We start from the raw sequence: 20658 nt of genomic DNA, 5'->3' as shown, positions 1-20658 counted from the left end.
CCCCTGGGAATTAAGGAAATCTATGTGATGCACCTCTGCCAGACTATAAGGCAAAACAGAGGTCAGGTTATTAACTGTTGCTGACCTAACAGCTTTTGGAACTCAGCAAAGTCAGGCCACCTGGGAGCTTTTTTTCCCTGCTTGGCTTATTGTTGTTTATCTCCCCTCAGCAAATTGCATAACCCAATTGTTGAAATGTGAACAGTGATGGCAAAAGCTCAAAATTATGTCATGACAATTAATCACACTTTATTACATCTTTGATCCCCCCCCACCAAACTTCCTTATCAAACTACAGTAGAATCAAAACCACGTGACTGTAATCATGCCGAATGATCATAATATTCCGTTTGTAATTGTAATCCATTTCTCCTCATTCATCTAAAAAAACATTTTGACATGTCTGTCAGTTGTCAAGCACAGTTTTGAATATGACTGGTGCAGGCCTCCATTTACTCAGCTTCTTCACTTCCAGGATGTCTGCCTCTCTGTCCTCCATCCTCTTCCTCGCTACATATGGAATACTGCAGAAAGACATCACACACACCAGCCACAAATAAATGGCAAAACATACTATACATCTGGAATGCCTCTTCATCTAAACCTTGCATCAATCATGTACATTTGCATAAATAATATCACTTGTTAAATACAATTCTTCTTCCCCAGGTCTCCAGAAGTGCACTAGTTTAAGAGTTATCTTAATTGGTTATATGTCTCACCATGTCTTTTTTGGAGGTGGCTGAAGAGGAACGAATGTATCTGCACTGAAGGTCAGTGACCTACAGAGGACAATTCCACTGTGAGTATGAAACCACCATCACACATCACTGAGCATGCTGATAACCACAGTTTCACATTTGTGAAAAGATGGGTATGTCTCAATTATCTCTCTTTCCTTCCAAAGTGTGCATTTGTCCACTCCCCTTCACTGACTTGAAAGGAAATATGGTGGAAGCTCCCACTGCCCCATGACTCCACCAATCTACTGCGTTTAGATTGGTTGAAAGTAGTGAACAAGTGTACACTTCAGGTGAGAGGAGAGATTATTGGGATGCTCCCTGTGTGCGAAATTGTTGTACACTTGCTGTTTGTCCCTTGAAACTGGGCAATATAAAGACCAATAGCACCATCTTTCAGCCATCTGTAGTACTTCATGTATGAAAACAAGACAGAGCTACAGTATATCTACAGCACCGTAGCCTACTGTATCCTATTTCAATCAAATGTACCATCAACACAACTGAAGGACAACAAAAACCTTACCCAAAATGTGTTGTTGCTAATGTTGATCCAAACTTGTGAAAGTCAGGACTGTACTCAGGTGTTAGATAGGGTCTAGAACCAGGTGCAGAATGGCAGGTAAACCTGGCTGGAATGGAGGAACAAGCGGTTACATTATGATACATGTATTCTCTCGTCGACAGACTGCGTAAACATAATCGAGTGTCTGACCAAATGATGCAAGATTTTAGTTCTGGGTTAACTGAGATTATAATACATTTAACACTGAGCATAACCTTGTTTAACCCAGAAATAACATTGTGTGTAATTTTATGTTTACTTAGTCTGTCCAGGAGAAATTACACAGAGCATAGCCAATCTAGAATGTATTATTCTATTAGCCTAAATCATGCATTCCAATTTACCATCAGAAAGCCTAACCATAAACGTAGATAATCATAAACTACTTATCAACTTTAACACAATAGCCTTCATCGGATAATCTTGTTTCAATAATACTTTGAACATTCTGCAAAACGTATGCGTTTTCACAGCTACTGAATATTTGCTGTACATACCTTGTTTTTTCCTCCCAATGGTGGCCTCCAGAGTTCTCTCTGAAGAACACCGTATGGTCCTATAATGGTGACCTCCCTCCAGCAAACAGCGTTTGCCAACATGGAAGGTTCTGGGCTGACCAAAGTTGGGATAAAACGTCCACTCAGTCTGGGACACCATGTTGGCCTCTACAAAAATAAATAAAGAGAGTAATAAACGTAAATACAGAGGTTTGATTAATAGTATGCAAAACATCCGAGTTAGTGATCTAATAAAGAATGACGTCACACAGTTCTATTTATGATGTAGTACTGTACATTCAATAGGGGTTACTGTCGTGGCACTGTTTATGTCAGATTATTGGCACTTTATACACCGAGTGTATAATTCGTCAGGGCATGGACTCTACAAGGTGTTTGTATGTTGTATTTATGAAGGATCCCCATTAGCTGCTGCCTCTTCCTGGGGTCCAGCAAAATTAAGGCAGTTATATACAATTTAAAATATTACATTTCTTATCACAACACATTAAATGTGTTCCCTCAGGCCACTACTCTACTACTACATATCTACAATGCAAACTCCATGTGTACATCTGTGTAGAGTGGGTGTCTTATCATGTGTGTCTGTGCCTGTGTGTGTGTCTCTTCACAGTCCCCGCTGTTCTAGAAGGTGTATTTGTATCTGTTTTTTTAAATCTGATTCTACTGCTTGCATCAGTTACCTGATGTGGAAGAGTTCCATGTAGCCATTGGCTCTATGTTGTACTATGCGCCTCCCATAGTCTGTTCTTTACTCGGGGGTTGTGAAGAGACCTTTGTTGACATTTTATTTAACTAGGCAAGTCAGTAAAGAACAAATTCTTATTTACAATGACGGCCTACCTCGGCCAAACCCAGGCCAATTGTGAGCCGCCCTATGGGACTCCCAATCACGGCTGGATACAGCCTGGAATCGAACCAGGGTCTGTAGTGATGCCTCTAGCACTAAGATGTAGTGCCTTAGACCGCTGCGGCACTCGGGGAGCACCTCATGTCTTGTGGGGTATGCATGGGTGTCCGAGCTGTGTGGTAGTAGTTTAAACAGACAACTCGGTGCATTCTGCATGTCAACGCTTCTTACAAAAACAAGCAGGGATGAAGTCAATCTCTCCTCCACTTTGAACCATGAAAGATTTACTGCATATTATTAACGTTAACTTTCTGTGTACATTTAAGGGCCAGCTGTGCTGCCCTGTTCTGAGCCAATTGTAATTTTCCAAGGTCCCTTTGTGGCACCTGACCACACAACTGTAGTCCAGTCATGACAAAACTAGGGCCTATAGGACCTGCCTTGTTGATAGTGCTGTTAAAAAGGCAGAGCAGAGCTTTATTATGGACAGACTTCTCCCCATCTTAGCTACTGTTGTATCAACATGTGTTTAATATTCTTAGGTAGCGGAATAACTTTTGCTTTCCTCCAGGAATGAGGGCACACACTTTCTAGTAGGCTGAGATTAAAGATATGGCAAATGGGAGTGGCAATATCGTCCACTATTATCCTCAGTAATTTTCCATCCAAGTTGTCAGACCCTGATGGCTTGTCATTGTTGATAGACAAAAGTTCTCTCACCTCTTCCACACTCACTTTACAGAATTCCACAGGGAGCATTCCACATGGATGCTGGCCCATGTTGACTCCAATGCTTCCCACAGTTGTGTAAAGTTGGGTGGATGTCCTTTGGGTGGTGGACCATTCTTGATACACACGGGAAACTGTTGAGCGTGAAATACCCAACAGCGAAATACCAGTGCCCCTGGCACCTACTACCATACCCCGTTCAAAGGCACTTACATGTTTTGTCTTGCCCAATCACCCTCTGAATGGCACTCATACACAATCCATGTCTCAATTGTCTCAAGGCTTTAAAATCCTTCTTTAACCTGTCTCCTCCCCTTCATTTACACTGATTGAAGTGGATTTAACAAGTGACATCAATAAGGGATCTTAGCTTTCACCTGGTCAGTCTATGTCATGGAAAGAGAAAGATTTCTTAATGTTTTGTACATTGTGAAATCATGGCCTCTTATATATTGGTAAATTAAATGGGGGGCATTTTCAAACAAACAATCAATCAATCATTTGTAGACATGATCTAAGCCCAGTGACTCACGTGGGAAGGACCTGAGCAGTCTGGTCTCTTCAGGGAACTTGATCAGTTTGATGTGAGGGAGTGGAGCATCACTGTAGCGAGGCGCTGGCAGCCACCGCAGACCAGAGCTCCAGTCAAGGTCACACCTGGAGAAGTACAGTACCCAGTCACCAATCCGTGTGCTGGACAGCTACTTGGTGTGCAGGCTTTTATTCCAGCCCAGCACTTACACACCTGACAGAGCTCATCTGTTAATCATCAACTAACAATCAATAGCTTGATTAGCTGTCTTATGTTAAGGGTAAGGTGCCATAAACATGAGGCATCATGAACTTCGGAATATATATATATATATTGCAGACAAGGCGAAAGGTAGGCTGAGCTTCCGTCTAGAAGCACTGCAGGATTTACTGGTTGCTGGCTTGCTGCAGCTTCCTCTGCTCTGACATTGTGACATAGCTAATGATGAGACAGACAGCCCTGTCAGAATGCCATTGTGTCAAGCCAGTTCCAGACATGGGAGTGGTGTGAGTAAACACTTTCTCAGTTAGTCTTTTGTGTTCATCTTACATTAATGTCAATGACATATCTTGGTATGTCAATGAATGAAGTGAAATTATAAAGGAATGCTATTGCCTACAGTCTGGTGTTCTTAGATCCTCTCAACGCGCTGGACTTGGATTTAGCTTGCAAAGGTCACTGTGCCTGCTCTGTATCTTAGCTACCCTACAAACAAACAGTGTAGAAAAAGAGAAAGCACACAAAATAAAGTGATTGGTAGGTTACAAAACTTTAACGTCTAGACTATACATTCAGTTGTTCGTAAAGTAACCCTTTATCCCTGTACATTGAAAACCCTTTTATCAACTTTGTTGATGTTCATACAATAGTCTAAAGACGATCACATACTCTGTTAGGTTGGGCTCTATGTGCCGAATGTGCGGTCTGTATTGTATCTCTCCTCCATGTGAATAGTGTCCGAGCTTGTCCTGGGGTCCGAGCTTGTCCAACGCGCCAAAAGAACACATACTGAATGGGAACCACCTTTTGCACGAGTTTATTACTTTATATTACAAGGAAGCGTATCCTGATAGCTATTTTACTTTGACCGTGTTTTGCAGCGGTCATTCATGTTATCTAGATTAAGTTTAATGCGTCTCGCCCAAAAAAAGTTGTTGGAAACAATAGGCCTGTATGACACGTTTGTAGCCTATAGAACGACCCAAGCTGTTGCTAGGAGAAAATGACAAACTTCTCTGAGGGGTGGGTCGTTCCACCAATTAGGTGCCTTTTGAGGAGTGTAACTTCGTGAGAGAAGAATACGTGTTATTTCTCCTAATTGTAACATTCTGTCATAAAGAGCAAAGTTAGACTTAATAAAAAACCTGTTTCCCCATCTCAAGAGGTCAAATAAAATATCTACCATTACATTTACATTTTAGTCTGTCTGGCTAGGGTCCGGTAGCAGAGCTCTAACCCCCCCCCCCCCCCCCCCCCCCCACAAAGGCTTAGACTTTTAGGTGTTAAATGGCACTTAATTTAATTTAATAGGATTTTAATATGTGATATTTGTGCACAATTTCTACTTAAAATATCAAAGGCACTAATTTCATGGAACGACCCAGGTATGAAAATGAGAGGTGATGGGAAGATTACTTGTGCAAAGCATGGAAGGGTCAGACCTATACTACATTGACAAAGTGTCAGTTGTATGACCTGTTATAATAACCTATTTTAGTATGAATTTGCATATAGATTATTTGTGAAGAATCTATATAGGCATTGTAAAGGTTTTATGAAGGCAAATTTCTAAATTTGGTAGTGCATCAGCAGTTTTCCACTTATTATGTCAGTCACTGACAGTCATTCAGTTAGCCCATGTCAGCTAAAAACATGTATATTGCAAAGTAAGGTAGTCTAGCCAGCCATCCAATAGTACTGTTGACCAAGTGCCGTTTACAAATGTAGACCTATTTTGTAGGCTACTATTTAAAAACGGCATAATTTGCTTATTTCTCATCATTATGGTCAGAAACGAGATTTGGTTGTTTGCTGACATAGGCTACAAATGTTAGGTGACATGGGTTAATTGAGTGACTTCTCAGTAACTGAAATAACAACTGGGAAACCGCTGATGCACTACCAAATGTAGAAATTGCACCTTGTGTATTCTAATTTACTAACTCGCAACAGTAAATTTAGTTTTTTTTTTAAAACGGCCAGAGGCGCCTCTGATTATGGTGTCATTATCTGTCACACCAATTTATCAGTGTCAAATTTTTTTTATGTTCAGACAAGTAGGCGATACTATGTAACCATAGTCACTAGATGGCGCCAACAGATAATTTACTAAGCATTTGCCTGTCTACTTCCTAGTCAAGACCTAAACTTGACTGTCTCATAATGGTGCCCTGATGTGCCCTAGTCTAGATACATATGTCAAAGGCTTTGGCAGAGTAAATTGCAATTCGTAATGCTTTCCCAATAAATGTATCGGAGCCACACTCAAAATAAATAATCTGTGGCATCTTTTTGCATTTTAGTCATTTAGCAGACGCTCTTATCCAGAGCACTTACAGTAGTGAATGCATACATTTTTTCTTCTTCTTCCGTACTGGTCCCCGGTGGGAATTGAACCCACAAACCTGGCGTGGCAAACACCATGCACTACCAACTGAGCCACAAGTTGTATTTAGATTTTTAAACCCTATCTCTGTAGCCTAAATGTGGGGTGTGTCTTATTATTTGAGATAATCTGTCGACTCTTCACTTGCTTGAAAACAATAGATTACAGTAATTTATATTTGCTAAAACTTCAAAATTCTAAAAAGCATATGCTTTTGAATGGGAATCGGGAAGATAAATTAGATCAACACTACTGCCTGAACACTGGCCCTTTAAATCCACCTGTTGGGGCGCAAGACTGCGCCTTCGGAATCGTGGAGCTATAGGTTAACTGTGGTTTGAAGACACCGTTTAGTACGAGTGCCAGGAGTGTTGCGGAGCTCCAATTTTAATACCGTTACATTGTAGCCAACCAGATTCTCTTTAGTAATTTGCCTGTCCAAAGCATTCTTCCTAACCTGGGATGTTTTTGAGCATAATTTGGATCTCTTGATATCCATTTCAAGACATCGCTTGGATTTATATTATTTATATTCTTATTGTGTAATCTCTGCATTGAAATGTCTGTCGTTTTCATCAAGTCTAGGCCACTGGTCTAATTTCCAATTAAGAAATTGCGCCGCAAAACGTTTCGACTTCAAAGTGAGACCGTGGATGCGCGTTTCGTTGGAGACGTTCTGCAACAATTTGTTGCAAACATTCAGAGCAAAGTGATGGATGGAGTCGTTATCACCTCGGTTTGCCATGGCACCTTAATCATTTAGTTTTTTTAATGTGATTCATCTGAGTCCTCTTTTCGTGTTATTCAATTATGTTCACTTTCGCTGCCTTTTGCTATATGCTGTCACTGGTCCTCTGTGCTTCCCTGATCTTCTTTGCGATATGGCATGTAAGTGGGTGTTTTATTACTTGTTTTTGTTGTTGTTATACGTTTTTTAAGATGTGAAAATGAATTTTTATATGATTATGAATGATTTTGGCTATGGGCAATATTCCATAATGGTGCGTAATAGCCTAGTGTATTTATACCTGCTCACAACCCCTTTGCCTTTTGCGCAAGATAATTAATACATTATTCGATGTATGCAAAGGTGCTGTTTCAATGCCCAACCTTTCACTTGAATTATAATTTTATTAAGATCCCCATTTGCTGATGCCACCCGCTCTAATGGGTAGGAAAATATAATACATCCCCAAATTGACACGAGCGCACCTGTATCTCGGACGTTTAGCCTTTAACACCACTAATTTTTTAGCTATGGTTTCATCAAATGGTTTTACAATTCACTTGACTCAGTCATCATGCACCTCTGCAATCGATTGGGAAATATGTTAGAGACGTTGGACACACTGAGACGAATTCTCCCCCGCACACAGTTTTATCTGTGTGTTATTGTCTTTGTTCAAACCAGCCGGGAGACCCTGCAACACAGAAATGCCAATAAGAACGCATTACAATATTTGGATAATATAATTATTTACTCTGAAAGCCCTTGCGCCCTCCTGCGGAACTTTATGTAAAGGCAGATTTCGGTCTGGTCACACAGTCCGACGTACCTTTGCATAGCAATAGACCCGAGACTGGAGAGCTTCAGGTTTACTTCTGATCCCAGGCAATTACTGGAGGCATGGCATGTGTCAGGCCCATATGGGGTACAAAGCGGTGGACAGATCTCATCTAGTCTGCCTGCTACTCAGGAATAGAAGAACATACAGCTTATGCCAAGAGCAGAATTATCACCATGGATGTTTTCATTCTGTCTATATTACTGTAATATACTGTAAAGTGGTAATTTCTCACACACACACACACACACACACACACACACCACACACACACACACACACACACACACACACACACACACACACACACTCTGTTATCCAAAACAACTAACAGCTCATACATACAGTACATTCAATGTATCTGTGGTCTTGTAAAGCACCATGTTCCAACCAACTGAGACTTATGGGAAACACAATGCTTCTGATGGCAGGGTGGCGATTTCAATTCACAAACACAGGCATAAGCTACGAATAGCCTGTTATGCAGGCTTCATGGCGTGATGTCACATGCATAGTCAAATAAATGGGTTTTAATTACCAGCCCTTTTCACATTACAGCATGCCTGTCATCCAGTCATCATCTGGGTAATTGTAATACATGATCCCATACACTCTGACAGTGAAATGTACCCATACAAGTACAGTAAATATCCGTCCCACTGGGCAAAAACTGGTTAAATCAACAACAAAAAATCCAAGTCATTTCAACCAAAAATATAAATCTGATGATGTTGAATCAACATAGAAAAGCTCATTGGATTTGCAAAAAGTAATCAGTAATCAACGTATTTTCTTCACCCAGCTTTTAACCTAAATCCAATGACTTGGTGACATTTGATATTGATTTCCCATTGAATTCACAGTTAGTTGACAACTCAACCAAATGTAAATCAAAACTAGACGTTGAACTGATGTCTGTGCCCAGTGGGACTTTATTCATTCTCTTTCATCTATACTTGTCCTGCCAAATATGGCATCCCTCTACTTGACAGGTTTATTACAGTTCTGCCTGTTTTTCAGTGGACCTGTCATGTGTACCATGACCTCCTCTTTACTCTCCTGACACGTTTGGAATATCAGGACATGTCTTGTCATTAATCACTGCCTGTTAACAGGCGGTCTCATCTCTCACAGGGCATGTACTGTACTGCACTAAGGCTGACTGAGGAGAACCCTATCAGACGCTACGTTGACTGATGGATAGGATTTGTTGAGCTTCCATGTCCAAGAAATCATCATTTCAGTCTCAGTGATGATGCTTCTTTACATGTCCAGGCCGCACAGCACTCCCCATTCTGGGCTTTGGGGGACTCTGAAATGTTGTATCTATAGCAGTGAAATAGATTTTTATGGTAGTGACAAAGACAAGCTGACGTTCAGTCGTCAAGTTCATTGACTAAGCTGAAGCCCTCGACTCTATCTAGCTTAACACATGTTCAAGGTTGATCAATAACAAGATAATCTCATTCGATACGCTTAAAAGTCACTCCGTCTGTGGAAGGAAAATCACACCTCACTGGTTAGCTATCGAGCTTCTGTCCAGATTGAATGATCAGTAATCAATCATGTAATCCCGGTTACACCATCACTCCTGGGACAGCTTGTAGCAGATTAGGGGGAATTTTAATTAACATACCCAATGAACTGTGTTCTCTTGCACTCCGCTCAGCTCCACACTCACCGACAGAAAATGCTTGAGTGATTTCCCTCCATGTAGCAAAGCCCCTAATGTATTATGAGTGTCATTATCACCATGTGAATGGCTCCTGTGGATCCAGTGACTTCTGGGAAAACCCCCGTGCCCATATGATGTGTAGAGAGAGTCCATTGGCTAAGAGGGCATATGTTAAGTTAACGTCATTCACTTTCATTGTGGCCATACAGTATATTGTTGTTTTAGTTTTTCTGACGCTTTTAGTGGATGCCGGTTAGATTACCATAAGCGTAGTAGGAAACTATGAAGGAGTCATATGTATGCATGGTTTCTGTCCTGCTGCTTTAATGTGTGCCTCATGCTGGTTCCTTAGGCAAGTACAGGACATTCACAGGTCTAATTATCCTTCCAACTGACTCCCATGCTCCTCCACTCAATGCTACTGTCCTCAGAGCATGGTATTATTTGGAAAGGACATCTTGCTTCAAATTTCAATCTATGTGCAGTATAAGAACATTTCTCTTCATCTTTGAGGCTGTGAGTAGCCTAAGTGGCTCTATAAGAGTCAGCTTGGGTTTAGTTCAGTAGGGCTGCGCTTATAAAGACAGCCCAATTTTGATATTTCTTTCACAAACTAGTCTTGACTAATCAGGTGAGCTCTGAAAAAGATCTGATGTGATTGGTCAAAAGACCAATTAGTGGAAAAAAGATCCGATTTGGGGCTGCCTGTGTAAACACAGCCTTTGTGGTTGGTTTTGCACGTAGTCCCACACATTCATTAATTCCTCATAGGTTGTTCATCCATCAATATGACATCAATTACATTAAGTTACATTGTTCCTCACTGTATGTTATATTGCCTTGTATAAATGAAATTGTATTTTCCTGGCAAGAGGAGATAGGGATTTTATTATTCTGAGCCAGGGGGAAAAAAACAAAAATATTACTTGCCATGCTGGTCTTTGGAGATATACTGTAGGCCTATACAGATGTGAGCATGTTTTTAAGGCCAGTCAACCATGAAGAAGCAGAAACGTCAAGTCCCAGATATGGAACCAATGCCATTAAAAAAAAAGTATTGATAGAAAGCTTCAGGAAATGTAATAAAATAAATAAAACACATAATATAAAGTCCATTCCCTTCATGTAGCTCTGCTGCCTGCAGCCACATCAAAAAGAGCAGCAATCCCCAAATGGGCAGTCTCCACTCACCAAGGAAACGTTTGTGAAGCTTCCAAGCGGTTGCACTGGGCACATCAGACATTTTCTTGGTATTCAGTTTAGTGAGTTGATTTGGGGCGTCATCCTGCAATGACTGTGACTGTGAGCAAACCAGACCTGTCAGTCCATGATTGCCTTTCCAGTCATAGAGAAGTACTGCACCCAATGATGTTAAAATTAACCCATTTCAGGCATTTTAAAATCCTTCTGAATAATTAACCATAGCTGGTCAATTATTAACATCAAACTTGAAGTCTTTTTCATCAGAATTTATGTTCTCCGCATCGCAGTTGTAGTGTTATTTTTATGTATATGAATGGCAGTGACGTAAGGTAGGGAATGTGTTCAAAGAGGGTCAGGGTCTGTCACAAAGAAAGATAACAGTTGAGTTGCAAGTCGACCACAGAGTCTGTGGACCAAGGGCGGCCAGCCATGCTCATGTATGGATGTACACAACTGTTCAAAAGTTTGGGGTCACTTAGATATTTCCTTGTTTTTGAAAGAAAAACACATTTTTTTGTCCATTTAAAATAACATCAAATTGATCAGAAATATAGTGTAGACATTGTTAATGTTGTAATTGACTATTGTAGCTGGAAACGACTGATTTTTAATGGAATATCTACATAGGCGTACAGAGGCCCATTATCAGCAACCATCACTCCTGTGTTCCAATGGCACGTTGTGTTAGCTAATCCAAGTTTATCATTTTAAAAGGCTAATTGATCATTAGAAAAGCCTTTTGCAATTATGTTAGCACAGTGTCTGTGTTATTTTGCCCATCTTAATCTTTTATTTTATTGACCAGTCTGAGATATGGCTTTTTCTCTGCCTAGAAGACCAGCATCCCGGAGTCACCTCTTCACTGTTGACGTTGAGACTGGTGTTTTGCAGGTACTATTTAATGAAGCTGCCAGTTGAGGACTTGTGATGCATCTGTTTCTCAAACAAGACACTCTAATGTACTTGTCCTCTTGCTCATTTGTGCATCTGGGCCTCCCACTCTTTCTATTCTGGTTAGAGACAGTTTGCGCTGTTCTGTGAAGGCAGTAGTACACAGCGTTGTACGAGATCTTCAGTTTCTTGGCAATTTCTCGCATGGAATAGCCTTCATTTCTCAGAACAAGAATAGACTGACGAGTTTCAGAAGAAAGGTCTTTGTTTCTGGCCATTTTGAGCCTGTAATCGAACCCACAAATGCTGATGCTCCAGATACTCAACTAGTCTAAAGAAGGCCAGTTTTATTGCTTCTTTAATTAGCACAAACGTTTTCAGCTGTGCTAACATAATTGCAAAATGGTTTTCTAATGATCAATTAGCCTTTTCAAATGATAAACTTGGATTAGCTAACACAACGTGCTATTGGGACACAGGAGGGTTGGTTGCTGATAATGGGCCTCTGTACGCATATGTAGATATTCCATAAAAAATCAGCCGTTTCCAGCTACAATAGTCATTTACAACATTAACAATGTCTACACTTTATTTCTGATCAATTTGATGTTATTTTAAATGGACAAAAAAATTGCTTTTCTTTCAAAAACAAGGACATTTCTAAGTGACCCCACATTTTGACCCCACACTTTTGAACGGTAGTGTATGTTTACACCTGGTGAGCAGGAGGTGTCTCTGTCAGTTTAGGCAACATTGAATTCAAAGACTTCTATTGAAACCACCCAAAGGTGGCATGATGTCAACTGTGTGCATACAAGATGTCACCTCATATGATGAGGATGACAGGCATGAATATATAGCGTGTATTTGCTGAACATTCCATCTCCTCATCACACCCCACTGCCCCAGGTGTTTACAAACAGTCCATCCATGTTGTTTGCCATCGGCCCGTGAAGAATTTAGGGAGCATCAACACACAGTGGAGCCCGCCAGAATCACACCACAGGGAAATATGGCTGGCTGGCTGTCTGTGTTTGTGTGTGTGTGTGTAACACGGGAAAAAAATCATAAAATACACACACACACACACACACACACACACACGACCCTAAGGACTTACATACATGCAAACACGTCCACTCTCTGCCTCTGCTGTGCCGCTGTATGACCACAGGGAATAGACATGCAATGTCAGCTGTCTCTGTAAGACGATACCCTCCTATGAAATTACTAGCACTGCTTCTAGTCCTATTCCTAATGCAGCTCTGTCTGTCTGATTGATCCTGTTTGTCATGCAGTGTTGTAATCGCTGTGCTAGCTCCCAGACAGCCTATAGAACCACTGACACAGCTCCAGCCACTGACACAGCCACTGTGAGTGATTAACACTGATGCAGGCAGAGAACTAAAACACATTGTTCTTTTTCCTCACTTTGTCACTCTCTCTTTCTCTCTCTCTCTCTCTTTCTCAGATAACAGCCTTTGATGAACTGCAGGCAGACTTTAAGGTCCCCATCGATCAGGGCAATCCACTCCATGCGGTACGTGTGTTTCTCTGCTGTGCTAGTACACATACATGTTACTCATGTACTACTGTCAAACATCCTCTCTCACTCCAGTAGTGTGTTTATTTTGGCGAATGGAAAGCGTGTGGAAAGTGTGGTGACTGTAGGATGTGCTCGTGGTGAATTAGTGTACGATGTGTCATGAGTGTGGTATCTGGAATATGCATGTGTAACCAGCATGTTTAGAGCATGTGAGTGTGTGTGCTGATTGTTTTGGGCAAATATGTGGTGCGTGTGTTAGTGTCTGCGTGCGTGTGTGTCTTCGTGTGTGTGTATCTGTGTGTGTGTGGGGGGAGGGGGCGGGGGGCCTTGGAAGAGGTGTGTAATCAGCACCAGGGGCCGCGGCCAGGTGTGGTGCCACCCTGCTCCTCCAGAAGATCTCCCTCAGTCATCTGCAGCTCTGCATTAATACTACAGGGACCAGATGGCTGCATGCTGTTCAATTCCTCCTCCTCTGGACTGGGACTGAGTGGCTGACAGGCACCTCACATCACAGGTTTAAAGGCCACAACACCCTGGCTGTGTCTGAAATATCGTGCACTACTTTTGACCTGGGCCCACATACCATGTAGTGCCATTTCAGGTGCAAGCTCTGTATAAATTATACCCCCTTCATCAGAGAAGAGATGGGACCCTGAGGTTGCTAAAGGACAGGTTCCGCTCCATGAATCCCCTCTGGGGTTTCTGGCTTATTATTCCCTCTGGCTCCTTAATAGAGGAGAATGACTTGAGCAGTTTAGGTATGATGTCCCGGGGACAACACAGTTTAGAGGTGACTTTGACTGTACTGCCGCAGCACTTGAATGTTGACAGCTGTGTGTCCTTTGGGATAACTAGAGAGAAAAGGTGGATGGAGAGACAGCATATTCGAGGAACAGGATTGCTGAGCAGTTTCAAATGCAAATGTAGGAATTACTTTTTTCAAAGTCATTGTCGCTTTGAAAATTATCTCAAAGTACAGCGACACTTGTTTTTTGTAGCATTTGCTTTACATGTAATTATGAACAGCACCTGGATACTAAACTTGATGCTAATACTTGTGATCTCAGAGAGAGAGAGAGAGAGAGAGAGAGAGAGAAAGAAAGAAAGAGCCTGAGTGTTCAGTCTTTGCCACTTAAAGAAATTGTGTCGTTATCACTGTGCAGATTTTTTTTCAAAGCCATTTTAGCTGTCGCACTAGCTGTTCGGTCAAAACAGATTCCCAAATGAAAATTTGTCAGGCTATGCAGAAGTTGCCTCCCACCGAGGCACACGTTGCTAGGCAACCCCTTGGACTTGCCCAGGCAGGGTCTGGCTCAAGCCAGTTTAAAAGACTTGCTAGCAAACATTTGTGCTATGGAACTAAATAAGTACTGCACTCTGACCACAAAGCACATTTGCTAGATTAGTTCATCGTGTTTTTATTCAAGCAATGAAAGTGAACTTCAAAACGTGGTATAGTTTTATTGGGATTTGCAGCTGTTGTTGGTAAGAAGTGAAACTGCTAGCTTCTGATATGACTTACTCAACCTTTAAATACTTTGAAATAAAAATGTATTTAGTAAAATCCATTGCACTACTTCATAGTCTCTCACTCCATATGGCCTCCATGCTCTTTCCTTCCACTGTGACATGGATACCACCTTCCCTTTTTCTCTCCCTCCATCTCTCTTCTTCCCACCATTTCTCCCTCCCTCTCCTCCCTCCCTCTCTCCACCTCAACCACCTCATGAGTCCTGATTGGAGATTGATGGCCCTGGGCACCACCCTGCTCCCCTTCCACCCTTGCCACCTCTGCCACCAGCAGTGTCATTCCCATAGGGAGCACAGGGGCATGTGCCCACTCAGATTTGTTTTTAAAGATAATTGTTTCTCTTTAAAACTACTAGTCGTCTAGCAATTTTATAAAGTTGGCTTTAGCTAGCCCAGATACTGTAGGTTCCCAATCTCCCAACCTCATAACTAGCCACCAAGAAGCCATTTCAGGCTATCAATCAAGTTATAGTAGCTATCATAGCTGGCATGCCTGCTGCCAAGGTTGGTAGAGTTTAGAAAAGCAAGCAATAACTAAATGAACTGAATAAGACTCCCATTCCTCTCAATCTTTTACCCAGATTTTAGCAGAGATGCAGAGAAGAATATATAGTTTATTTAATAAAGAACCACCAGTCAGGAGGATACAGACAGCTCAAGAGGTATGCTTAGATACATTTATTTTTTACATAGAATTAAGCATAATGATTATGGCTCTAGATTGCAGGAACAAGCTGCTTCAGGTGTTTGAAAAATGCACAATTCTCCACCACCAGCCATCCTCACATACTTTGTGCCCTCTCAGATTTTTGGGGTGCATGACGCCCCTGTCTGCTACATCAGCCTCACACCCAGGCAGCAGGCTAATTAGTGGCTGACTGTCATCTGCCCCTCCCCCAGGGGGCTCTCTGGGAGTCAGGGCTCACCCTAGACCTAGAGCAACCATAGTAGGGATCCACAGACACACACACACACACACACACACACACACACACACACACACACACACACACACACACACACACACACACACACACACACACACACACACACACACACACACACACATAGAATCAAACCTCACACACAAACATACACACACAGCTGTGAGTCTCTGGTTCTGGGGTTTCAGGCACATATATAAAGACAGGGCCTATTATCACAGGGAGGAGTGCCAACACAGAGAACAGTGGGCTGAAAAAAACTAGGTTTATTCCTAGAGAGTTTGTGTTCGAGAAGGGTGTGTGTCTGTGTGTGTGTGTGCGAGCCCTTGTGTGTAGTGTATAAGTCCTCTGGGTCTATGGGGACGTACACTCAGGCCCAGATGTATTTCAGCACTGCCAATGTTGTTTACTTTGAGGAGGCCAGTGCCTATCTGCCTATCTCTTCTGAGACTCTCAGATGACACACCACTGCAGAGCCTGATGAGAATACGTTATGCTTTAATACTTTATTCCCCACAGCGCTCAGGGCCCTTCTTGTGATGGGGCCCTGCTTTGTGATGCTGATGGCATCTGTTGCTTCTCCGACTCTGAACTAACGTTCTATCAGCCAGGGATTAGCCTGAAGCAAATAATATCATCTAAGTCTTGCATTAAAAATCAGACTGATAAAACAGTGAATAAATGAATACAAGGAAAGGGAAGCAGTTGCCATAGTTGCATTATCATGCAGAGAGAGGAGTATTACTTGTGTTATGATTTTATTTCCCTAGACTGATCATGGAATTGCGTACTACCCATGTGCTCATATAGGTTACATTTTAGTCAGATCTCTAGTAAATTAGTACTATAAGTTATATGTCAGTGTGACTCCAAAGGGTGAATGGAGGATTGGCATAACACTGGGTCCTGTCTAAAAACGTTGTTGTTGTCGTTACAAGAAAATGTTGAAAGCGTTACAGTAGGCCCGTGTAATCGGCCAGATATCAAACCTGGGATGACGGCTCACTGGGTAAACTCTAGGTATTAGCTCTGGGAGTCGACACAAGTCCTGAGATCTCAGGCAAGGTAAGTCATAATATAACGCCAGCTTAGAGAACCACCTGCACTATACTGACAGTACATCAGCCTCCACTACTGTATCGTCACATTTCTCCTCTCATTATGAATATTATTGACGTCAAACGGGAGAACCAAGGACACGGGTAGTTCCTAATGTTGTAAGATTCTGGTTAGTGTTTACAGAACAACTGGTTCTGAGAGATTAGGATCCGGACTTGCAATAGTAACAGTAAGCAGCTTTAACAAAATGGATGACTGCAGTGTAGCCGTTATTATGAGTACATGTTCCAAATCTTTTGTCACATGCATCGAATTCAACAGGCGTAAACTTTACCATAAAATGCTTACTTACAGGCTCTTTCCCAACAATACAGTTACAAAGTAAGAAAAATGTGCAATAAGAAGAAGGAATTAGTAACACATTAAAATAACAATAACAAGACTATATACAAGGAGTACCGGAACCGAATCAATGTGCAGGGGTACGAGGTAGTTGAGGTAATTATGTACATGTAGGTAGGGGTAACTGTGACTAGGCAATCGGGACAGATAATAAACAGAGTATTCAACAGCGTACGTGAAGAGTGTGAAAGTGTGTCTGTGTGTGCATGTGTGTGTGTGTGTGGGTTTGGCGTCTATGCATGTACAGTGAGGGAAAAAAGTATTTGATCCCCTGCTGATTTTGTACGTTTGCCCACTGACAAAGAAATGATCAGTCTATAATTTTAATGGTAGGTTTATTTGAACAGTGAGAGACAGAATAACAACAACAAAAAATCCAGAAAAACGCATGTCAAAAATGTTATAAATTGATTTGCATTTTAATGAGGGAAATAAGTATTTGACCCCCTCTCAATCAGAAAGATTTCTGGGTCCCAGGTGTCTTTTATACAGGTAACGAGCTGAGATTAGGAGCACACTCTTAAAGGGAGTGCTCCTAATCTCAGTTTGTTACCTGTATAAAAGACACCTGTCCACAGAAGCAATCAATCAATCAGATTCCAAACTCTCCACCATGGCCAAGACCAAAGAGCTCTCCAAGGATGTCAGGGACACGATTGTAGACCTACACAAGGCTGGAATGGGCTACAAGACCATCGCCAAGCAGCTTGGTGAGAAGGTGACAACAGTTGGTGCGATTATTCGCAAATGGAAGAAACACAAAAGAACTCAATCTCCCTCGGCCTGGGGCTCCATGCAAGATCTCACCTCGTGGAGTTGCAATGATCATGAGAACGGTGAGGAATCAGCCCAGAACTACACGGGAGGATCTTGTCAATGATCTCAAGGCAGCTGGGACCATAGTCACCAAGAAAACAATTGGTAACACACTACGCCGTGAAGGACTGAAATCCTGCAGCGCCCGCAAGGTCCCCCTGCTCAAGAAAGCACATATACATGCCCGTCTGAAGTTTGCCAAAGAACATCTGAATGATTCAGAGGACAACTGGGTGAAAGTGTTGTGGTCAGATGAGACCAAAATGGAGCTCTTTGGCATCAACTCAACTCGCCGTGTTTGAAGGAGAAGGAATGCTGCCTATGACCCCAAGAACACCATCCCCACCGTCAAACATGGAGGTGGAAACATTATGCTTTGAGGGTGTTTTTCTGCTAAGGGGACAGGACAACTTCACTGCATCAAAGGGACGATGGACGGGGTCATGTACCGTCAAATCTTGGGTGAGAACCTCCTTCCCTCAGCCAGAGCATTGAAAATGGGTCGTGGATGGGAATTCCAGCATGACAATGACCCAAAACACACGGCCAAGGCAACAAAGGAGTGGCTCAAGAAGAAGCACATTAAGGTCCTGGAGTGGCCTAGCCAGTCTCCAGACCTTAATCCCATAGAAAATCTGTGGAGGGAGCTTAATGACTTGGAGAAGATCTGCAAAGAGGAGTGGGACAAAATCCCTCCTGAGATGTGTGCAAACCTGGTGGCCAACTACAAGAAACGTCTGACCTCTGTGATTGCCAACAAGGGTTTTGCCACCAAGTACTAAGTCATGTTTTGCAGAGGGGTCAAATACTTATTTCCCTCACTAAAATGCAAATCAATTTATAAAATTCTTGACATGCGTTTTTATTATTTTTTTTATTTTTTATTCTGCCCACCATGTTCAAATAACCCTACCATTAAAATTATAGACTGATCATTTCTTTGTCAGTGGGCAAACGTACAAAATCAGCAGGGGATCAAATACTTTTTTCCCTCACTGTATGTGTGATTTGTGTGTGTGTGTGAGAGCGTGAGCGTATGTAGTCTATGTGTGTGTTGGAATGTCAGTGTACAGTGCCTTCAGAAAGTATTCACACCCCTTGACTTTTCCCACATTTTGTTGTGTTAAAGCCATCATTTAAAATGTATTATATTGAGACATTATATTGGCATTGAATGTTCCTGAGTGGCCTAGTTACAGTTTTGACTTAAATCGGCTTGGAAATCTATAGCAAGACTTGAAAATGTCTGTTTAGCAATGATCAGCAACCAACTTGACAGAGCTTGAGGAAATGTTTGTCTATTCATGTTTTGTATTGTGTCATGTTTTGTGTGGACCTCCAGGAAGAGTAGCTGCAGCTTTGGCTGTAGCTAATGGGGATCCTAATAAAATATTAAATGCTCATCTCCAGAAAGTGAACCAGTAATTAGCCTTTTTTCATTCACTCCTCCGACAGAGCACTGTGTGTACTGTGTACTCTAGACAGTGAAGGTACACACTCCAGAGAAGGATTTCTCACCTGTCAAACACTCCTCTTCTTCTCTCAACAGTTCCTTGACCTCTCTAGCTCTCCTCTCTATTCTCACCCTGAGCCTCAGTTTACTTTTGTGTGTCTTATTTACAGTACCCCAGCACACTTGCTTGTCAAGCAAATTCTCGCTGAGTAACATTTCAAAGCGAGCCCTGTCTAATTGCTTGCTAATGAGAAGTGTTGATACGTCGGCAGTTATCTGGCGTCTCCATGGCTACCACTGGAATATATTAGCATGGCCTCGTTCATACTCCTCAAGATGGGAGAGGAGAGGAAAACATGTGTAGAGGCAAATTCAGGTTCGCCCAAATGAGGTGCTGCAGTCCCAAAATAGGGCTAATTTACGGTAACTTCTCATAGATGTTGTGGTTTCTTATGCTGAACTACTGCAGTGGGTCGTGAGAGGACATGGGGAGGAGGAAGCAATGCAAAATGTGCTTGGAGAACATCAAAGTATTCTGCAGATTTGACTTCACGTATGTATATGAGACTACCCGCAGCTCAATTTGACGTTTCCTCAACCCCAACCTCTTTCCTACCTCTACTCTTAATAATATAATAGCACATTTCTCTCAGTGGAATGGGACTTCCTTAAAGTGAAACTTTAAAGTGCATTTAAAACATCTCAATACACTTGGCACTTTTAAAATAGAAAAACAGTACAGTAAAAGGAGGCAATTGAAGACATTTTCCGCCGTCTTTACCCAGAACAATTCCAAGCGGACTGACGTGTAGATTATGTGTCGTATCAGATTTTGAGATGAGAGATAAAAAACGGCTGATGCTCAAATGGAGATTAGCCACCAGACTGCACATTTTCCCCACAGAGCCTGTAGAACCGTTCCAACGGTCTTAGTTCCAACGTACACTAGACTGGCTTTCTACAGTAGTGTTACCTCCGATTACATTATTTAGAGGCGTACAGGCGACTCCATGATGAATTATACATCCCATCAGA

General features: G+C 42.0%; 2 protein-coding genes across 5 annotated transcripts in view; one reads left to right on the top strand and one right to left on the bottom strand.

Moving 5' to 3' along the window:
- Positions 1 to 224: 224 nt before the first annotated feature.
- On the bottom strand, positions 225 to 5151 carry spats1 (spermatogenesis associated serine rich 1). 2 transcript variants are annotated; one of them, XR_001320942.3, is made up of 7 exons: positions 4823 to 5151; positions 4554 to 4639; positions 3935 to 4059; positions 1803 to 1970; positions 1267 to 1372; positions 723 to 782; positions 225 to 524 (listed from the first exon to the last, which is right to left on the bottom strand). XR_001320942.3 is itself a non-coding variant. In XM_014144705.3 (6 exons), the coding sequence occupies exons 1-6, from the start codon at positions 4939 to 4941 to the stop codon at positions 407 to 409; spliced, it is 696 nt and encodes a 231-aa protein (XP_014000180.1). In that variant the 5' UTR covers positions 4942 to 5151; the 3' UTR covers positions 225 to 406. The 2 variants fall into 2 exon arrangements, 1 of the variants encoding a protein (XP_014000180.1); XM_014144705.3 differs by lacking the exon at positions 4554 to 4639.
- Positions 5152 to 6889: 1738 nt separating this feature from the next.
- The window catches only part of LOC106571455 (protein cornichon homolog 3), a 56318-nt gene continuing 42549 nt past the window's right edge, over positions 6890 to 20658 (top strand). For all 3 annotated transcript variants that reach the window (XM_014144587.3, XM_014144586.3, XM_045695747.2), the window contains exons 1-2: positions 6890 to 7427; positions 13345 to 13413. In XM_014144587.3, the coding sequence (XP_014000062.1) occupies positions 7350 to 7427; positions 13345 to 13413 (147 nt within the window). In that variant the 5' untranslated portion in view covers positions 6890 to 7349. The remainder of the gene's footprint in view (positions 7428 to 13344; positions 13414 to 20658) is intronic.

The sequence above is a fragment of the Salmo salar genome, chromosome 15 (genome assembly GCF_965601325.2).
Source record: "Salmo salar chromosome 15, fSalSal1, whole genome shotgun sequence".
Lineage (NCBI taxonomy): Eukaryota > Metazoa > Chordata > Actinopteri > Salmoniformes > Salmonidae > Salmo > Salmo salar.
The sequence above is the reverse complement of the archived record's forward strand: the minus strand, read 5'-3'. Positions and strand labels throughout refer to the sequence as shown.